This window comes from Entelurus aequoreus, linkage group LG02, assembly GCF_033978785.1.
Source record: "Entelurus aequoreus isolate RoL-2023_Sb linkage group LG02, RoL_Eaeq_v1.1, whole genome shotgun sequence".
NCBI lineage: Eukaryota > Metazoa > Chordata > Actinopteri > Syngnathiformes > Syngnathidae > Entelurus > Entelurus aequoreus.
Genome location: NC_084732.1, coordinates 57,305,427 through 57,328,573, shown reverse-complemented (window position 1 = coordinate 57,328,573; position 23,147 = coordinate 57,305,427). Strand labels below are relative to the sequence as shown.

General features: G+C 40.7%; 1 protein-coding gene across 1 annotated transcript in view; it reads right to left on the bottom strand.

Annotated features, from left to right (window-relative positions):
- arnt2 (aryl-hydrocarbon receptor nuclear translocator 2) overlaps positions 1-23,147 on the bottom strand; it is a 168,101-nt gene that overhangs the window by 115,509 nt on the left and 29,445 nt on the right. The window contains exon 2 of the mRNA XM_062029809.1: positions 2,702-2,813. Within this exon, the coding sequence (XP_061885793.1) occupies positions 2,702-2,813 (112 nt within the window). The remainder of the gene's footprint in view (positions 1-2,701; positions 2,814-23,147) is intronic.

The window sequence follows — 23,147 nt, the reverse complement described above, 5'->3', positions numbered from 1 at the left end:
AAGGCAAGCAGTAACGCAGCTTCATATACTCCATTAAGGGTCGAAACCCTACATTCTGGGTGGCTGATCATCCAATACAATGTATTTGATTAGTTTACCGCAAATGTCGACAGCACGTTGGGATTCTCGCAAAAACTTTTCTTTCCGTTGGAATAAATCTGTCAGGGTTTGTTGTTTTTGTCCAGCCTCGTTAGCTTTAACCGCATGGTGGGATTTCAAGTGCTTCATTAAGTTGCTTGTATTGAAACATCCTACATGTTTCCCATCCCTCAAAACAGAGATATTGCAAAGTTTGCATGTTGCCGTGCGATTTGTTGGCTGCTTGAGTGTGTAATATTGCCACACCGCTGACATGCTTGCTTTGGTTGCGCTGGCTACTTTGGTCTTCCGTTTCCGGTGAAAAACAGACAAAGAAGAAGTCATTTCCGTGCAGCAACATTAGCATGCTAGCGGACCTCTAGGCTTGTGTGCGCTCTATTTAGGTCGTAGACCCGAGATTCTTTTAAAAAAATACCTATTTTTATGGTATCTGAGATGATTTACAAGCATTCGCCGATACCAATACCTCAAAAAAGTGCTGTATCTGCACTTAACCCGATAAAGGCATCGGAACAATCCCTACTGAAAAGATGTGTCATTGTTTGTGCTATGGCGCCATCTTTAGGACGAGTTTGCACACTGCAGGTGTTGTAGGTTGAAAATGTACTTCCTGTTTTAATGCCTTTAACCAGAAGTAAAACAGTCCATAGTGTTTCTGCTCGAAATAATTATTAATTTATTACTCCATGCAACGTTTGTGTTGTGATCCGCTGCGCGGATCGTGTTCTGTTTGGGTTTTCGGGTCACTTGTGTCTTTCTGTTAGTCTTGGTCTCCTTCTAGTTCCTGTTTATGCACCTCTCAGTTTGTTACCATAGCAACTGATTACTTTCACCTGCCGCGTGTGTTCCCGACACGCACCCGTTTGTCATCACTGACATTATTATTTAAAGCCTGCCTTCCCAGTCAGTCGAGCTTGCTTCGTACCGTGACGACCGGGTCGCATAGTGATGCGAATGTTCGTTCTCCCAGGGATGCAGATCGGGCTTCGGACACAGCTTGCAGGTAAAGAATGATTTATTTAAGAAATAAATAATACTGAACAAACAAAAACGTGCTCATAGCACCTAAGGAAGAAACAAAAGGAGCTAGCGTGGGAGCTAGAAGGTAAACAGAGCCTTTAGCGTGGGAGCGAGAAGGTTTCAGAGCAGGAACAAAAGTCGTCATCTGTTGTAAGGAAACAAACTACGAAGCAAGACCGACTGACTGGGAAGGCAGGCTTTAAATAATAATGTCAGTGATGACAAACAGGTGCGTGTCGGGAACACACGCGGCAGGTGAAAGTAATCAGTTGCTATGGTAACAAACTCAGAGGTGCATAAACAGGAACTAGAAGGAGACCAAGACTAACAGAAAGACACAAGTGACCCGAAAACCCAAACAGAACACGATCCCCGCAGCGGATCACAACAGTTTGTAAATTTTACAATATAACTCAATTTATACTTACGAAACCGTTCTATGTGTGATGTCTGTCAATGTTTTCATGTATATTTGTACGTGCTATGTAATGTAATCAAGCTAGCGTCGTTAGCATTAGCGTATATGCTAACAAGTTTACGAGCTAGTATGATTAATTTACAATGGCAATCCACCAAAACATCACCGAGGGGTTATTGAGTCTGTTTAGCTGATTGGAGAGTGAGCTTTCGCAGCTTGTGGGTCCATGACAATGACTTCTGTTTTGTTTGATTAACCGTTTTACTGCCGCCTGGCACCTTTTGGAAAACAATTGAGGGATGTAAATCAAAATTAAAAAAATCTTTCATACTGGTTTGTATCTGCAGCTTATGGTCTATTTATTTCTTATAACATTTGGTGGGTGCGGCTTAAATACTGGTGCGCTGGAGAACCCGGAAAGTACGTAAGTTAAAATCTAATCAATTATTCAGTACCCCTTTTGTGACATTTTATGAAAGTTTCATCCATATCCGTTCATAACTGTTTGAGTTAAGTTAATACATTTGTTAATAATTAATGAACAAACATAATCAGTGATTGTACTACAACCTCCTGGCAGTGGTAATAAATAGTCCTGAGAAAAGGAATGAAAGCACATATACAGGTTCATAGTTCATCTTTTGTGATAAAAGCCCAAATATGTCCTGTCACATCTGGCAAGTATATTTTCACAACCATTATTCATGGTAAATGGATTATACTTGTGTAGCTCGTCCCACCTTCAAGGTACTGAAAGCGCTTTAACACTATTATCACATTAAACTATTGATGATACAGCATTAGGAGCAACTAGGGGTTCAAATCAGTATCTTGCTCAAGGATACTTTGACATGGTCACAGGGGATGGAACTCGTAAGAATCGGGTTGGGGGCCAACCACTGTACCATTTTTCAGTCTCTATTGCACAAAAAAACTGCGTAAGTGCTAGAATTGAAAAATATCATATAATACCATCTCCACTTAAGTACTAATTATATTTTAAAAACCTTATTTAACAAAGAACCATCAACTAAAAATAAAGTTTTTGTTTGGTTTTTAGACAATAAAGCTGACGGAAGTCCTTACACAGTCAGTTTGCTCATACATTGCTTTAAACAGGATCTGAGGATGGCGAAGTGTTATTTCGTGACAAGAGGCACTCACCCTCCTGATCTTCTCTTGCCTCCTCGGCCTGGCACAGCACCTCCCATTCTTACCGGGCCGGACCCAACTGCCCCAGGCATTGCTACAGTCCCAGGCAGCTCATTGCCCATTTCTGGAGGTCAACACACAAACACCATACAAGATAAAAGTTAACACAAACATTTGTCATTCATCCCTTAACCTACACTTTACCGGTAAATTGTTTTTCAATTATAGCTAAATACTAATACAGAATAAGTCAAATGTTCTTGTTCTATAAACAGATTATTTTGGTTAGTTATATGTCATACTTCAGTACAAATAATACTTAAGATGGCCAAAATGGTCAATCATAGAAAATGTATGGTGATAAAAAACAACAAACATTTATTTATTTTGGTCAGTTCCTATTTGCTTGGTCTGGTGACTGGGGCGGAGCAAGGGAACAGGTCACTGTACCTCGCAATCAACACCGTTCTTTAGCTCTGTGTCCGCAGTAGGCATGGGCGAAATACCGATTTTATGAAATAATTTTAGTATTTTGTTGCGAACGATTTAAGTAATAAAAAAATCTGAGATATTTTCTCTGCTTTCTACAGCACACCTTTTCCCCTCTGGCACTTCTGTACCTTTGTCCCTCACCATCATTTGCTTAAAAGATTTCCACAGCTGCATCTATCAAATATTTTAGTAATCATGTAATCTATCGAATAATCGGATCTAATACACTTTATAGCATCAATGTGTATTCTCAGGAAAATAGTTGAAATAATCAACAATGTTTCTGCTTGCAATAACCTTCATTCTTTTTTTCTAATAAATGCACATCATCATCAACACTGAAATTGCAATTTTAACGTGTGATAACGGCAGCCTTACACCACTGCTCTCATGTGCGCTCTATTGCAGCGGCTGTGCTTTGTCGACATTTTAAAGTCTGGGGCACTCCATGTAATCTGGATTTTATATTTTTTTATTAGTTATGTTGAGGACACGGTGAGCAATATCTGTTGTGCTACAGCCCGATATTCCTTGCCTCTGTCAGAAGGCCTTGGAAAATAATCTAATGAAGAAAATGTCCAACTTGTCTTTCCAAACTGTATTTATTCTAACCAAATAGTGCAAATTAACATGTATTTTATTATCCAAATGTGTGTGTGTGTGTGTGTGTGTGTGTGTGTGTGTGTGTGTGTGTGTGTGTGTGTTGCTGATTATAGTCACAGCACCCTCTAACACAGCACCCTCTAACCCAGACCTGGGCATCCGGCCCTTTGTGCGTCCCTGTCCGGCCCGCGTGAGGCCAATTATAAATTACAAAATACATTTAAAAAAGTATCTATGTCGAGTGTGCAATACAACGGTGCTGCTTTTGTTTTGAAAATCGTTATTTGTATTACTTCCGTGTGGACGTATGCGTGATTGTGAGTGAATGTGAACAACTGCAATTACAAAATAAAGTTGAAAAAACATCTATGTGCTGCGCGCAATACAACTGTGCTGCTTTTATTTTGAAAAGTATTATTTATGGGCGTGTGTCCGTGTGTAACCTGCGAGTGAAGGTGCACATGCAGCGACAAGTGATGCACGGTTTACACCCGAGACGCCAAAAAGAGAAAAGTTGATGAGGAATGCCGTGTTTTCAACAACACATGAACTGCAAAGCAACGTCCCCTCACCTAAGGTGCGTGCCTGCGCATTTGCGCACTGCTCAAGCGTCTGCTGTGCGCAGCAAGTATATGCCGCGCACCAAATCAAATCCCATCTGAATTATAAACAAAATAAACATATTTATTCTATGGAATTTTGCAATGCAACTTTGAGTGACAGTGACAACAAGCGGCCCTAATGGTGTTCGTCAACACCGTTCAATTGAACACCGTTCAATTATTGTAACGTCTATCGAGATGCTTCGAGGACAGGAATTATATCGATCACTTTATTGAACAAAACTGTTTATATTCGGACATAACCACACCAAAAACATGAGTAAAACAATTATATCTCGAAAAACTAGTCATTTTCTGCCGTACAAACCAGGCCAAAACCAACTTGTCATCTGTCACCAACACGCATAGCACTAAACCACTGGTGCGTTTAAGGCCACACAAAAAGTCAGACAACTCAAACACCACACAAAGTTACACTATGACTCCTCAGTCATACGTGTGCTTATTTTACTGTCATTTATTATTAATGTTAATTGATATATATTAGTCATGGAATGCTGTTACACACACTATGTTGAAGTATTACTATTATTATTATTATTATTATTATTATTTATCTTACGGTATATATCAAAAATAATATTGAGCAAAATTTAATTGAAATATTGTCGATGTGGCCCTCCAGCAGTGCTCGGGTAGCTCATGCGGCCCCCGGTAAAAATTAATTGCCCACCCCTGCTCTAACCGTTAAACACGGCAATTTTAAGTGTGTAATTAACTACTACTTCATTATATCATCTTGTAGTGAGGGTGATCATAAGCACTGACCAAATGAAGATAAAGAATATACGCTAGGTTGATTGTGCAACAGATAACAAGGCTTGTTTAACATTTGTACAGTTATGACAATTACAGGAATGCTAAACCATATAAACCTGAACGTTTAGCTGCTTTACAAGTACCGTATAACATTTCCTGGTCGCTACATTACAGTATAGCAATCACACGGCAACTTAAATCATCATGAATGCACACAATGTCCACCAACAAAAGGAGGAGGCAAAGATGGTGGAAAATAATATTCGGGCATGACTTTCACGAGGACACGTGTCAGCTACACACTTCACTGTCGGTGTATGTCTTTTCATTCTTGGTGATGATGTCACAAGTAGTCAGGTGATTGACTGCCAACCGCAGGAAGTTGTATACAAGTTAATCTCATTAAATTATTAATCAAACCAAAAAAATCTAAATCAAACTATTTTTCTAAACAAATATAATCAATGTAGTCAAATAACCGTTGCAGCCCTTATGCATACACAGGAACAACATGGCTATCACTACAGAGAGAAAGACGATGGCTCCCAAGATAGGAATAGTATTGTCAGTGGTTTGGAACTGGTTTGGGTTTACAAAAACAGATGTGGAATAAGTGACTGCACACTGCAAAGTTTGTCAAGAGTCCATTGCAACAAAAGGCAGCCGAGTGGGAGACAATGGGAGAGCCACTGTATAAGAACATGGCCTAAGTCACTAAGATATTAAATTGTGCACATTGGACCTACAGGCTGTGCTCTCTTAGAACCGAGTGATAAAGTAGATGTGAACCTCCATACACGGACAGGTCTACAAAAGGAAGTGATGGAGGTCTGGGAAAATTTACAATCGTGAGCGATTAGTTGTCAGCATACTACCGCGATCAAACATGGTGAAAATGTCTGTGACAGTAACCAAACCGAGTCGGCCTTTTTTTACTCCATTTCCGAGTGTATGTATGGTACAGCAGAAGTAAACAGCATGACCAAACTTGGAGCTAAACACGCATCCGAGGGGAGCGAAATAAATGTCGGCGGTGACTTGGAGTTATCCTCCGAAGACGAGTCTATTGTTAAGAAAAAAGCTAACTCATCAATTGTGTGTTGGTGGTTTGGGTTGTCAAAGTAATGTGGGGCAAATCAAGAAGATGTACCGTAATTTCCGGACTATAAGCCGCTACTTTTTCCCCTCGTTTTGGTCCCTGCGGCTTATACAAGGGTGCGGCTTATTTACGGCCTGTTCTTCTCCGACACCGACGAAGAGGATTTCGGTGGTTTTAGTACGCAGGAGGAAGACGATGACACAATGATTAAAGACTGACTTTTCATATACCGGTAGGCTGGTTATTTTGATAACGTACAGGCGAGCACTTTGTATTACTTTGCACCGTTGTATTATTTGTACTCTGCACGAATGCTGTTCGCCATGTCAAAGATGTGAAAGTTTGATTGAATGATTGAAAGATTTATTGTTAATAAATGGGACGCTTTGCGTTCCCAAACAGTCATCTCTGTCCCGACAATCCCCTCCGTGGTAGCAGGAACCCCTATATACTACGGTAATTACACATCAAAACCCTGCGGCTTATAGTCGGGTGCGGCTTATATATGGAGCCATCTGTATTTTCCCCTAAATTTAGCTGGTGCGGCTTATAGTCAGGTGCGGCTTATAGTCCGGAAATTACGGTACATGATATGTACAACACAAACTGCAACACAAAAAATGTTTAATTATTTAAAAAAGTACCATCCAAGTAAATACATGAAAAGAGTGAAAATGCGAGCAAAGTCCGCACAGCTTTCCACTACTGCCATTACTGACACATTTTGTAATAATTCATGGCCCCGAAATTGTAATTTCACAAATTAGGTTGTCTTTGGTAAAACACTCTATTAACTAATTTACACAGGCCGACAGTACACAGTACACACACTTGCATGAAGCATCACAGTACAGCAGTATTGTATACATGATTAACTGAGAAATGCACACATTACTAAACAGAGCCTTTTGTGAGCTCATATTCATTCAGTACTGCAGGCAAGCAACAAGACCACTAGTGCTACAGTGCTGTGGGACATTGGCAAATATGAGTAGAATTGTTCAATATGCCAAATATCCATCCTTGTCTCTTACTCTGATTAGTTCCATTCACTCATCCACAAATATAAAATAGTTCCCTTACTGTTTCCCCTCCATCTATCACCTATCAATTATAGCTGAAACGATTCCTCGAGTAACTTGATTACAAAATATATTTGGGGAACTATCGCTGATTCGAGGCGTCGTCAAGTTTTTTTTACGGCATGTTGCTTCGTTTAGTAAACAGTAGTCAAAGCTCACGTCACAGATCATACGCCCCCTGCACTGCACGACACCGCTCTTTTAAATACGCTTGAGTTTAGAAAACCTTTTCGCCGACATAACTCGCAATGGCAAAGATCCGCAGAAAGCAGGGCCATTGCAAAACGAGGGAATTAAGAAGCGACAAAAGTTGTCTAAGGTGTGGGAACACTTTACACTAAAATCGAAGGAAAACGCAGTAGTATGCAAACAATGCAATGTGGAGCTCGCATACCACAATAGCACAAGTTTGATGCTGCAGCACCTGTCGAGAAAGCATCCGATTTGAGGGGCATCCGGAGGCGAGGTAAGTCATTTATTATCAAATGTAAACGCAAAAGTTGTGTTAGTAAAATAAATGTTATTCATTATGATAACCAAGTTGTGTTCTCTCACTCCCGCGATGTCATCAAATGCCGCCAAAAGGCAGAGCTGTCGTGTTCAATTAGCCTTTCATTAGTAACCATGGGAAATTAGTCATGCAAATGTATTCGGGTTATTCAAGTCATGCAATCACATGCTACTTGGATAGCTTGCACTTGCACCCACTATAGTCTCTATAGCATTCTGCCAGTGGGTGCTCGAACGGGCGGTAAATCAGACGCTACTTTTCTGAGCATGCGCGGTTTTTGCTTGGTAGCGACACAGCACCTAATCCACTTTTTATGTTTGATATAATAAAAACTGTTCTTATTGTTTTATTTTTGATACTAAGAATATAGTTTTATTTTAACTTTCTCAGAGAATTCTAATTTTGAAATAATTTTATATACATGTGTTTTCATCTCAAACATGTTATGATGGCAAAATGAAACATTGATTACTATTTTGCATGCAAAGTGTCAGGGTTGCCCCTGACAGTTTGGTTGCGTTTGTCTTAGTTTCCTGTCAGTGCTTTTATTTTGTCTTCATTTCCTGCTTGTATCCCTGAGTGCTTTTTCCCCTCAGCTGTGGCTGATTGGCACCGGGCCACACCTAGTGTCAATCAGCCAGATGCTATTTGAACCTGCCTTCCCCTCCTGTCAGTGCTGGATTATTGTCATGAATACTTGTAGCTCCTACCTGTTACTTGTCTCTGTTCCTGTATGCTATGGACTGCTTTCTGTCTTTTTGTTCCTAGTTCCTGTTTGCTGGATCCTGTTTCCCGTTTTCCAGTTTGGCGTTCCTGGTTTGTGTCTTTTCTTTATTTTTACTTTTGAACATTAAATAATGTTTTTCCGCACAATGCCTGCCGCCATCTCTGCATCTTGGGGTTCGTCAACAACTCAACATGACAGAATAATCCAACCTAATACGAACCCCGCGGAGATTTCCATGGCAGAGAGGCTTGACAGGATTCTGACAATGATGGCTAAATTGAAGAGAAGTTCGGCTGCTTTTCAAGCCCTCTCCCACCCACCCCTGTCGTCTGTGGGCCTATCTGGGGACGTCTGGGATCCGTCCCTTGAGGGGGGGGGCTATCCTCACACAAGTGGGCCTGAAACAGACGGCGCCATCATCTCCGGTGGGTCTGAAACAGACGGCGCCATCCTCTCCGGTGGGTCTGAAACAGACGGCGCCATCCTCTCCGGTGGGTCTGAAGCAGACGGCGCCATCCTCTCCGGTGGGAAGGGGGGCTACTGTCAGGGTTGCCCCTGACAGTTTGGTTGCGTTTGTCTTAGTTTCCTGTCAGTGCTTTTATTTTGTCTTCATTTCCTGCTTGTATCCCTGAGTGCTTTTTCCCCTCAGCTGTGGCTGATTGGCACCGGGCCACACCTGGTGTCAATCAGCCAGATGCTATTTGAACCTGCCTTCCCCTCTAGTCAGTGCTGGATTATTGTCATGAATACTTGTAGCTCCTACCTGTTACTTGTCTCTGTTCCTGCATGCTGTGGACTGCTTTCTGTCTTTTTGTTCCTAGTTCCTGTTTGCTGAATCCTGTTTTCCAGTTTGGCGTTCCTGGTTTGTGTCTTTTCTTTATTTTTACTTTTGAACATTAAATAATGTTTTTCCGCACAATGCCGGCCGCCATCTCTGCATCTTGGGGTTTATTAACAACTCAATGTGACACAAAGAATGCAATGAACTGTATTGAATTCTTAAAATGTAAAACTGTTGCCGTCATTATTAAGTGGTTTGTCTTTTTATATTGTTTATGTATTGTTGGCAGGTTGAAAACAGCTCAGCGGATTTGCGTCGAGAAACCAACATTTAAACGGCACCCTATAAAAATCATCAAAAACGCACGAGAGACAAGAACTTAGTTTATGCGGTCACACCACACAGCACATAGGGCTGTGAGTGCACCTGTTTTTATTAGCATACACAAATTGGCACAATCAACCACGGATGCATTTCAGCTGTGCGTGTCAGCCTTCAATAATGAAAACAAGCGTTTAGGAAATAAAATACAATTAGGCTAAATGCAATAATTGAGGGCACATCTTAACATGTATGATTAAACCTTAATTAAGCAAAAATATTGCTACGGCCCGGCTGCACCAAATAATAATATAAATCAATTTAATAAAGTCAAAATACAAATAAGGCAACAAGAGAAGTGTGCCACACTTCTCTTTTGTACAGTAAATTTGTACAGCCGATATGGGCATCTACATCAACAATATTATTTGCCTGAGAAGCTGGACAGGACAAAAAAAATAAAATAGATCAAATTAAGCAAAAATATGATTTATTCGATTACTCGATTAATCGATCAGATTATCCAAGATGGCGGCGCGCATAGACGCAGCGGTTCAGAGCTCTCTTTTTTGGTGCAACTTTTTGTTATTTTTGCTTGTATGGTGTGTAGGAATGATGTTCGAAACCGGTTTTCCCGGTTGTTTGATAAGAAAAGAACCGATTCCATGGACTCAAATCCCTTTTTGAGGCCACTATAGTAAAGAAAAAGAGTTGGTTCTTTATTCCAATCCCTGGGAACGAATCCCGTCCCACAAGAAATGCCCCGTGGGACATCACAAGAAATGGCGTCACGTAGCTCAGTCATTAGGCGCAGATAAGGAAAGCAGGAAAAACAATGGACCGGAAAAAGCGCTCCAAGGCATGGCTTCATTTCACAAAAAAATACAACGAGGAAACGGCAATATGCAATTATTGCCAGGCTTCGCTCTCGTGTAAGGGGGGAAGCACAACAAGCATGTTGAAACATGTTCAGGCTGCGCATAACCTGAAAGTTTGAGAACCGTGTCGCGTCTTCGACACGTGGAGAAGCAGCGACAGAGACAACGAAGAACGCCCCTCTTCTTCTGCCAGCTGCCCCAGTCCCAGTTACAGTGGCGGTGACGCCGGTGAGTAACTAACGTTAACTGTTGCCGGTTAATTTCCATATCTGCTCACTTGTAGTAACGTTACCTCTTATGTCAACCAGGACTGCAGTAATGTTAGCTAGACTAACTTTACCTAAGCATAGTCAGTGGCTAACGGTAACGTTAACGTTAGCCTTTTTGTATGTGTCTGATAATGTTAACGGTATCTTGTAGCCTACACCACTACAGAGTTTGCAAGTCTGTCTAATAAACTAGTGCTTTCTTTATTTCTTTAGTTTATTTGGAACATGAACACACTTACAGTATAATACATCACAGTTTCATATAATTTCACTTTACAGGAGTAGGAAGAAGTAAAGCTTATTTAATCCTACCCCTATCCCACTTCATAGCGTTTACAAATATATACATCATTTACTGACCTTTTTATAAAAAAATATCTGGGAATTAGTATATACAACAGTTTTGTAATATGTCATTAATTAATTCAGTCATTATTAATATACTGAGATGAAAAATATCTTATTTTCAATAAGGTTGAAAGTATTTCTCATAATTCTTCTTCTTTGCATTTTGTAAGCACTATTCATTTGAACAACCTCTTGAACTGGATCATATCAGTACAATGTTTAACATCATTACTTAATCCATTCCATCATTTAATTCCACATACAGATATGCTAAAGGTTTTAAGTGTTGTACGTGTATACAAATGTTTTAAATTACATTTTCCTCTAAGGTTATATTTCTCCTCTTCAGTTGAGAAGAATTGTTGTACATTCTTTGGTAGCAGGTTATATTTTGCTTTGTACATAATTTTAGCTGTTTGCAATTTTACGAAATCATCAAACTTTAATATTTTTGACTCAATAAATAAAGTGTTTGTATGTTCTCTATATCCAACATTATGTATTAGTCTAATTGATCTTTTTTGTAACACGGTTAACGAATGTAGCACACATTTGTAGTTATTTCCCCACATTTCTGCACAATAACTTAGATATGGTAATACTAGCGAGCAGTAGAGAATGTGAAGTGATTTTTGACCCAAGACGTATTTTGCTTTATTCATTATTGAAATGAAGATGTGAATTAAGATAATGTTAAAGTTATCCACTTATCCTTTTTCAGATGATGACAGCCAGAGTTCACCTGCTGTGAAGAAGAAGAGGACTCCCTGCTTGGATGACCTGTTTCCAGCGGAGGACGATAGTGAACTGCAGCCAATGAAACAGAGGAGCATCCCAGACAGAGTAGACCAGGAAATACAGGTGTACAGAGGCCTTCCTCACACCAACATGCAGGCCAACACTGCCATTTGGTGGTTTGTTTAGAGAGACACTGCCCCTCCTATATGATCTTGCTCAAACATATCTGTGTGTCCAAGCTAGTTCCACGCCAAGTGAACGTGTTTTTTCGACTGCTGGTGACACGATTAGCGAAGAGAGGGTCAGACTTGATCCAGAAAAAGCCGACATGCTAATTTTTTTGAAGAAGATTTGTTGATTGATGACTGTTGCGTTCTTAGTGTCATAGTGTGTGTAGTTAGTATGTTCCAATAGCTGTAGTTAGTATGTTCCAATAGCAGCAGAAGTGCACTTTTTGGAGAGCTTTATTATTTTCAGTTATGTGCCCAAGGGACTGATTTTATATAACACTATATTATTATTTATACACCTATAGTGTTCACAGAGACAGGTTGTTTTTGTGTTACTGTATATATTTGTTTTTCTGAAAAATCCCACTTAATATACTTTCAGTAACAACAGTCAATATTTATTTATTTTATTTTATTTTTTAGGGGGGTAACAGTCAATATTTATTTATTTATTAGATTTTATTTTTTTCTTATATAATAAAAGTGAGCTTTTGTTAAACCAAATATTGTGTGGTTTTTTCCATATACAACAACCTATCTGAATTCGATAAGAGAATCGATAAGGAATCGGTTCGATAAGAGGATTCGATAATGGGCTTGAACTCGATAATTTCTTATCAAACATCATCCCTAATGGTGTGTGTGTCTGTCCACATTATGCCAGGCGACTAACATATACAGTCGACCCGAACTTCTTAAATTGGGACTACGGAGTGAGAAAGACGTCACAGCTGAGTTTCTCCGCTTACACGAGATACCGGCGAACATAGCCAGGACACCGGGCTCTCCGTGGATTACATTTCCCAGGAGAAGGAGGCGGATGGGACAGGAAGCAAAAGCGGGGCTGCAGAGCTGGCACGCTAGCTAGGCTCCGCAAGCTGCCATTCAAACCATCACTTCCCAGCATTTTTTTATCGAATGCAAGATCCCTCGCCAACAAGCTGGACGAGCTGAAGCTGCAGATTGCGACAAATAAGATGGTCGGGGACAGCTGCATTCTGCTCATCACGGAGACGTGGCTTCACCCGCTCATCCCGGACACAGCTATCGAGCTAGCGGGTCGCACAACACATCGGCATGACAGAACCAAGGACTCCGGTAAGAGCAGAGGAGGGGGGCTGTGCATCTACGTCAACAACAGCTGGTGCACCAACACCAACACCAAGACTGTTACCAGTCGCTGCTCATCTGATTTGGAGTATGTTACTGTGAAATGCAGACCCATCTACCTTCCACGGGAGTTTAATGTTGTCATGCTAACGGCTGTTTACATACCACCGGCAACTAATGCTAGTACGGCCCTCAGGGTGTTACATGACTCCATTAGCAGTCAGCAAAGCGCGTACCCTGCACATCATTGCTGGGGACTTTAATCATGCAGAATTGAAAACTGTGCTCCCTAAATTCCATCAGCACATTAAATGTGCAACTAGGGGAAAAACAAGGACAAGGCATACTCTAATATCAAGAGTAGCTACAGGGCTAAGTCACTACCAAACTTGGGCCAGTCCGACCACCTGTCAGTGTTGTTAATCCCAGCATACACCCCCCTCAGGAAAAGTGTTCCCCCGACAACTAAAACTGTTAAAATCTGGCCTGAGGGCGCCTCTCAGCAGCTCCAGGATTGCTTTGAAAGAACAAACTGGGGCATCTTTGAACAGCAGGACCTGGAGGACTACACTTTATCTGTGCTGAGCTATATCAAGTTCTGCACGGATATTGCTATGACCGAGAAGCGCATCCGGGTCTATCCAAACCAAAAGCCCTGGATGACTGGTGAGGTCAGGACCCTGCTGAAGGAGAGGAACAAGGCCTTCAGGTGTGGTGATGGGGCACAGTACAGTGCTGCCAGAGCCAGCCTGAGGAGAGGCATCATAGAGGCCAAGACAGCATATCGGAAGAAAATAGAGGGACACCTCAGCAGCAACAACACAAGGCAGGTGTGGCAGGGGGTGAAGCACATCACCGGCTACAAATCCAACAACCTCGCTGTGGCTGACGGAGACGCCTCGCTGGCGGAGGAACTGAACATCTTCTTCGCTCGCTTCGAGGTGGAGCAACCACATGCAGTCACATCACAACCCTCAACCCGTGACAACGTCCTCATGTTGGAGGAACATGAGGTGCAGCGCACACTAAGGAGAGTGAACCCAAGGAAAGCTGCTGGACCGAATAGCGTACCTGGACGTGTACTAAAGACCTGTGCAGACCAGCTGGCTGTTGTTTTTAGCAGGATTTTCAACCAGTCCTTGTCCCAGTACATCGTCCCACCCTGTCTAAAGGACTCTGTTATTGTCCCACTGCCTAAAAAATCTGCAGAAACAGCCTGAATGATTACCGTCCAGTGGCATTTACACCAATCGTTATGAAGTGCTTTGAGACTCTGGTTCGGGGGCACATCACCCCAAATCTGCCACCTGCATTGGACTCTCACCAGTTTGCGTACAGGGCCAACAGATCTACAGAGGATGCTATCACAACAGCCCTCCACACTGCTCTGAGCCACCTAGAGCAGCAGGGGAGCTATGCAAGGCTACTTTTTGTTGATTTCAGCTCTGCATTCAATACTATCCTCCCCCACAGACTGGTGCCCAAACTGACGGGGCTGGGACTGTCTTCCTCCATCTGCCACTGGATCCTGGACTTCCTGACAAATCGCTCTCAGAGGGTGAGAGTAGGCTCCCACCTCTCAACATCCATCAGCATCAGCACCGGCTCCCCCCAGGGCTGCGTGCTAAGCCCCCTACTCTACACCCTCTACACTCATGACTACACCCCTGCTCATGCCAGCAATACCACTATTAAGTTTGCAGATGACACCACAGTAGTGGGACTCATTTCTGGGAAGGATGAGTCTGCCTACAGAAATGAAGTGGAGCGGCTGACTGGGTGGTGCAGGGAAAACAACCTGGTCCTTAACACCACCAAGACGAAGGAGCTGATCATGGATTTCCGGAAGAAAAAAACAATAAACATCCAACCACTGTACATCAATGGAGACTATGTGGAAAGGGTCTCTAACTTCAGGTTCCTGGGGATCCAGATCGAGGAAGACCTGTCGTGGAGTATGAACACCTCAGGTACCATCAAAAAGGCACAGCAGAGACTTTACTTTCTGAGACTCCTCAAAAAGATCAACCAGTCACAAAAACTGCTTGTGTCCTTCTATCGCTGCTCAATAGAGAGTGTGCTGACATACTGCATGTGTGTATGGTATGCCAGCTGCACGGCGGCAGAGAAAAATGCACTTTAGAGGGTCATAAAAACTGCCATGAAGATCACTGGCTGCTCTCTCCCCTCCCTAGATGAACTGTACAGTGCCAGGTGCCTCAAAAAGGCCCAAAACATCATAAGGGACCCATCTCACCCTGGACATAAACTTTTTGAACTGCTGCCCTCGGGAAGGAGATACAGGACAATAAAATGCCGGACAAAGAGACTTAAAGGCCTACTGAAATGATTTTTTTTTATTTAAACGGGGATAGCAGATCCATTCTATGTGTCATACTTGATCATTTCGCGATATTGCCATATTTTTGCTGAAAGGATTTAGTAGAGAAAATCGACGATAAAGTTCGCAACTTTTGCTCGCTGATAAAAAAAAAGCCTTGCCTGTACCGGAAGTAGCGTGACGTCACAGAAGCTAGTATTCCTCACAATTCCCCATTGTTTACAATGGAGCGAGAGAGATTCGGACCGAGAAAGTGATGATTACCCCATTAATTTGAGCGAGGATGAAAGATTCGTAGATGAGGAACGTTACAGTGAAGGACTTGAGAGACAGTGATGGACATATCTTTTTTCGCTCTGACCGTAAGTTAGGTACAAGCTGGCTCATTGGATTCCACACTCTCCTTTTTTTATTGTGGATCACGGATTTGTATTTTAAACCACCTCAGATACTATATCCTCTTGAAGAACGCGAAATGGACATTCAATGCCTTTTATCTCCACGACAATACATCGGCGAAATGCTTTAGCTACGAGCTAACGTGATAGCATCGTGCTTTAACTGCATATAGAAACAAAAAAATAAACCCCTGACTGGAAGGATAGATAGAAAATCAACAATACTATTAAACTGTGGACATGTAAATACACGGTTAATGCTTTCCAGGCTGCCGAAGGTTAACAATGCTGTGCTAACGACGCCATTGAAGCTAACTTAGCAACTTACCAACGGGACCTCACAGAGCTATGCTAAAAACATTAGCTCTCCACCTACGCCAGCCAGCCCTCATCTACTCATCAACACCCGTGCTCACCTGCGTTCCAGCGATCGGCAGAAGGACGAAGGACTTCACCCGATGCGTTTGGCGGCCCGGAGACGTAGGAAGTCAAGGTGAGGTCGGCGGCTAGCGCGGCTAGCGCGGCTAGCGCGGCTAGCGCGGCTAGCGCTCCAACAAAGTCCTCCTGGTTGTGTTGCTGTAGTCCGCTGCTAATACACCGATCCCACCTACAACTGTCTTCTTTGCAGCCTTCATTGTTCATTACACAAATTGCAAAAGATGTCCAGAATACTGTGGAATTATGAAATGAAAACAGAGCTTTTTGTATAGGATTCTATGGGATACCATAACTTCCGTTATACTGACTTCGTCACACGCATACGTCATCATACCGCGACGTTTCAGCCGGATATTTCCCGGGAAGTTTTAAATGTCACTTTATAAGTTAACCCGGCCGTATTGGCATGTGTTGCAATGTTAAGATTTCATCATTGATGTATAAACTATCAGACTGCGTGGTCGGTAGTAGTGGGTTTCAGTAGGTCTTTAAGAATACTTTTTACCCGAGAGCAATACTGTCGCTGAACACAAGACGACAATAATGACTGTGCATGTGAGCTGTGTGCTTGGTATTTTTATGTATTTTATGTATTTGTATCTATTTATCTATGTTCTTATGTTTTTATGTTATGAATTTGCACTAAATTAGTTTGCTTGCAATTTCGTTGTACAATGTACAATGACAATAAAGATATATTCTATTCTATTCTATTTGAATATTCGATAGAATACTCGATTACTAAAATATTCGATAGCTGCAGCTCTACTATCAATAATAAAATAACTCATTCTGCCTAGGGACAAGCGGTAGAAAATAGATGGATGGATTCTGCCTAGTGCAGGGCTATTTACTGGCAACCCGCAACCCAGGCGGCTGACGAATGACGCTGGACCAGCCAGTGCAGTTAACAAAACTTAGAGGAAGCCATGTCCACACTAACATCGATACTTTAAAAACTCATACTTTTCTATGCATTTTGGCCTGTTGTCCACACGCAAACGCATACTGTTGTCTCTTAAAAATGCACAATTTTAAAAATGCTGGCCAGCGTGAAGACAGCAGTGGACAACATGTGGAAGGCTTCAAAGGGAGACTTATGACTTGTACTCATCTGATGATGTCACGGTTGTGCGCTGTTATTTCCACAATACAATAATAAACAACACTAGCTTGCTGGCTTTAAAAACACTAAGAGGACGTATTGTATGTTTGTACGTATGTAAACATACTGCGACTTTCACGCTACATTGATGAACAGATGGCAGCACATGCGCGAATGCATGGTTTAGGCACTTAAAAAGAGGTTAATCATGTTTACTTAGTTCTGTGTAACAGTGGGATGATTTGAAAGATAATGTACATTACATTGTGCATCTAGTACGTAACAATAAACATTATCATACTAACAGTGGTGTAATGCCATCAATTCAGCTGTGGCTGCTTTTCCAGGCTTCTGATTGGACAAAATGTTTATGAGAGCGGGTAAATGTGTTTTGAAACTACACTTGTGTGGACGGATATGTATCAGTGTTCATGTGGGTATGGCTTTCCAATATTGTGGCAGATTCTTAAAAACACTAATGCTCTGTCATAAACTAGATAAGATAATCTTTGACTAACTTTTTTGCAATAGGTCATCAATGACAGCAGTTGCATAGACAGGGCAATTATTTTAACTGACAAAATAATTAGCCAACGATCAAATGTTCATTGCAGAGGATACTGGTTCTCTGGAAAATACAAAATATGAATAGTGAAGAAAGAAGTCCGGACCCCACGGTCCTTAACTTTTTGTATGTGTTGCCCCCAATAACAATTCGGTTGAATAGCCCTCACCTAGTGCAATAGATAGAGCATACAAGAGGGTTATATTTAGCCTAAGTAACACAGGTAATGTTTTATCTATCATTTTCCCTTGCTATCTTTTATTACAAGGAAACATAGAATCACACATTTTAAACAAATAAACACATGAGTAAGGGCCATGCAATGAGCGATCATTTCTTCTTTCATAAGTTAAGTGTCACTAGGCTCTCCACTGGCATCGCCTAAGGAGTGTATTCATCCTGGCAAGAACAGGCACAAAACACTGTAGCTGTGTCTCAATTCGGGGGGGAGGGGGTGGGGTGCATCCTTCCAAGGACCCAGCCCATGCGGTCGACAAAGTGTGGGTCCTGGCGAGAGTTCTCCAGCTGCGGCTGGAACGATATGAATTGGGACGGTCTAACCCACGGGACACTTCTTGGTTACATCTGTTGTCCCCGCCCTTACGTTTACGTCACATAGCTGCTGCTCAGTCGCAAGAGGTTGAATAATGACAAACTTAAGAGAAGAATGTTCAATCGTTCTTTGTGTTGTCTTGGTCCTTTACCTTATTTAAGAAGAAGCAGCTAAGATTTTCCTGCGGTTAGAGTCGACTGGTCATTGGAGATGGTTGTCATTAAGATGTGTCACATGTTGACAAGCGTTCTAAAGCTGTTATGCATGATTATTAGTTAATGATGGATTTATTTTTATGCTTGTGAATGCTTGATGTAGTGAGACACATTGGCATCGCTAGGCCTATTTTAGGGGGGCTGAAACCTAAAATTATTGGAGTGTTTAGTATGCGCTCCAAGGCCCTCATGTAACAAGCCTGCGTACGCACAAAAACCTGCCGTACGTATCAAGGCGTATCAAGACTGATGTTGACGTGGAAATGTGCGCTGCCTCACTGCAAGTCCATAGCTGTCGCACGTACATATCGCACGATATATCAATATATTCGAGTTTCTTGTTGCAGACGGTTTAAAAAATAATAAATAAAAAATGTTTCTCCTTTTTCTCCGGCATCCTTGTTGCCCTCAGGACCTTCCGTCGTCCTCCCACTTCCTTAGCGGACTAGCAAAATATGGCTAATGCTAACGCTGACGAGAATAAGACGTTTATTCCAATGAAAATAAAAGTGTTGTCAGTACTTTGGTTTTGCGGTTACAAGCATGAAACAAATGACTGTACACAGCAAGGTGTTTAAAAAAGCAGCAGCACAACAAATGTGTTCCTGCATCTGAACTTGAAGCCTGCGGTGAGTGTGTCCCGGGAAATACAACTACTTTATAAGGCGAACAAGAACGCAACAACAAACAAACTCTGGCTAAAAAGCAGTGTATTGTGGTGGAACCATTTACACTAGGTATGTATGATGATCAGTGTTCTGATGTTAACATGGCATGCTACTTTTGATGTGGTTTTATGAAAACGTAACAGTGTCAGAAGCACAGCAAGTCCAATGCAGAAAATATTATTTTACTAAATAAAGCAACAACCAGCAATAACACAAAAAATACCTTGATATTAAATAGAAAGAGGCAACATCACACACAGCAGACAACAAACACGTGCACACATACACGCTACTACTATCTACAATGGAACTAATCAATGATTGAAGTGACAACCATCAGCTTGCAATCCAAACAATAGCCCCTTTTGTGGACCAGAAGACATGACAGCCATGGAAGCACATTAAATCTATTTATTAACCAGAAGTAACACAATCCAGTGAAAACTTTCAACATTGCTTCTGTAAGTGCAGACAAACTGTCACTGCTAAGCTAACAGACACAACTGAGCTAATGACGCTCGGTCTGGGCACTGACGTCACACGTCATTTGGCAACAGACACCACTTTTTAAAGGCACTCACACGCGCGCACACTCTGTTCTAATATAACGTCTCTTAGCTGCATAAGCCAGATATTTGAAGTTAGTTTTTTTTTTAATGTAAAGCATTAATTACTTTCACTAGTAAATATTAACATTTATGAACACATTTCTTCTGATTTTGTGAGCGGGCTACTCTCTAAAAACATTTTGTTGTGAGTTACAAAAATTACCTTAGATTGGGGGTAATCAGTTACCCACCTCTTCTAAAGTTTACAAATCATTTCAGCGACTGTCTTTTCAAAAGGGGTGCAACACTAATTTCATCAAGTCAGTTTTGGTCACTCACATCTATCTTTATCTTCACTTTCTTCCTGACACAACCATTTACTTTTTTATTTCAGCCTGCGTTCAGATTTCTCGGAGACACGGAAATGACAGGCGGACAATCGCTCTGTGGTTTTCTCCAAGCATGAGAAAGAAGCATCTCCTACTGACTTGTGATTGGTCAGACCATGCCGAGCTCAAGCACATGGCTACTTCCAATATAATTTGCATATTTAAAAGGGAGTGTTGTGTGGGCATGCCAAGCCACGCACACGTCTGTGGCCGATTTCAAGTTGATTGCGACGTAACAAAGAAGCGTGTTTGGATTTGTGCATGCAAACAGTTTAATACATCTGAATTTTTACTTGTGTATGCCGTTCTCTAGCTTTTAACGTACGTCCATTTTTATTAGGAAAGCCACGCAACTCTCTTTACATGAGGCCCCGGGTAAGCCTGGACTGATAATACATTTTGCTAGACACTATATTGATGATATACAGCATGTCTTTGACGATGTACTTAACCACACTTTCTGCGGGACGCACACCATTTTGCACTGACCTTCACCAAATGCCTCAGTGAGTGTAGACTGTCGGATGATTGTGTTTCAAGTGGGCGTGCAGGTTTGTTGTATTTGAACAAATTCGGCAAACCGGCTCCTATGTGTTGATAGTCTCATCTTGTTGCAAAGGTTTTATCTGAAATATTCCCCACAATAGTGCGGCGGCATTTGGTTATATGATCATTTTGTCCATGTTTGCTACATGCTAAATTGTTGCACAGTGTGATTTTAGCAGGCTCGCGCCCCCGACTCGCCACACAAAGAGACACTGAATGATAACTATAAAATTCACCCCTTCTTTTCATTCCACTATGGCACAAACACGCGCAGCTGCTGAAACCGCCGAAAAGCATGAATGCTGTTGAAGTCCGTAAACATGCATCTACATGGCGATTAATCGATGCTGGAAAACTTACCGACTTAATTTGTATTTTCCGTCAGTTAATTGACTCTTCGAATATCGACCAAGGCCTAGCCGTAGGTCCTCCTCTTCGCCAGCTGCAGTAGCGTTCCACTTTCCGCCGCCACCTGACTCTTCCTTACCAGCTTCGGGGACACAAGGCCAGAGGCCATGTAATAACAGTTGCATGGCTTTCCTACTAAATATAAACTGTTAAACACAGGCGTACACAAGTAAAATTTTAGATGCAATAAAGTGTTTTCCCTTTTTTTTTCAAGCACATTTCTGTTACATGGCAACAACTCTATATCGGCCGCAGGAGGTTGCTTGGCTTGTCATGCCCAGGCCCCGTGCCCTTATAAATACGCAAATCATTTTAAAGTAGCAATATGACTGAGAACTTTGCGCTCTTTCCAATCACGAGTCAGTCAGAAGATCTTATTTCTCGTGCTTGGAGCAAACGACAGCGGGTTAAAATGCTGAAAATGCTGTGTGTTGCAATAACCAGCCAGGCTGAAATAAAAAAGTAATGGTCGGGCATCCGACCATTATTCACAGACTGTTGTTTGCTAACAAAATTCACTTCCAAATAAAACCCAGATGGGATTTAAAATAAAATTGTTACGCTGTTTTAAGCAAATGTATGAAATGCATTTAAGTAGAATATTCAACAAATGTTCCTGTATGCCATTCTGAGAATAAAATTGCATTTGTGTCCAAATAATGGGCTCTGTTTTAAATGTATTTACTGTGATTAATCATGATTAATCCAAATTCAAAAGTAAATAATCATTTCACAGCATTAATACTACTAATACTGATAATATAAAACTAATAACATATATTTATAACACACACAAACGCATATATATATATATATATATATATATATATATATATATATATATATATATATATATATATATATATATATAAATATCAAAACAAATATATATTTTATATTTATATTATATATAAGTTGACAGAACTAATAATATTAATACTGATAATACAAATCTAATAATATATACATTTATACACACACAAACATGTATATATAGTTTTGTTTTATATATATATATATATATATATATATATATATATATATATATATATATATATATATATATATATATATATATATAAATATATATATATTTCGATACCGTTGATCATACTATTTTATTACAGCGTATCAAAACACGTATTGGTATGTCAGACTTTTCTTTCTTTTCTTTCTTTCTTTTAGTTTATTTCGAACATGAACACATTTACATCATAATACATCACACAATTTCATATCATTTCATTTACATCATGCCCGAAAAGGAGTAGGAAGAAGCAAAGCTTATTTAATCCTACCCCTTTCCCACTTCAAAGCATTTACAATTATATAAAATCATTTACTGACCTTTTTATATAATAAAATAACATCTATGAATTAGTATATACAACAGTTTGTAATATGTAATTAATTAATTCAGTCATTATTAACATACTGAGATGAAGAATATTTTCAATAAGGTTGGAAGTTTTTCTCATAATTCTTCTTCTTTGTACTTTGTTAGCACTAGTAATTTAAACAACCTCTTAAACTGGATCATGTCAGTACAAATTTTAACTTCTTTACTTAATCCATTCCATAATTTAATTCCACATACTGTTATGCTAAAAGTTTTAAGTGTTGTACGTGCATATAAATGTTTTAAATTATTTTTTCCTCTAAGGTTATATTTCTCCTCTTTAGTTGAGAAGAAATGTTGTACATTCTTTGGTA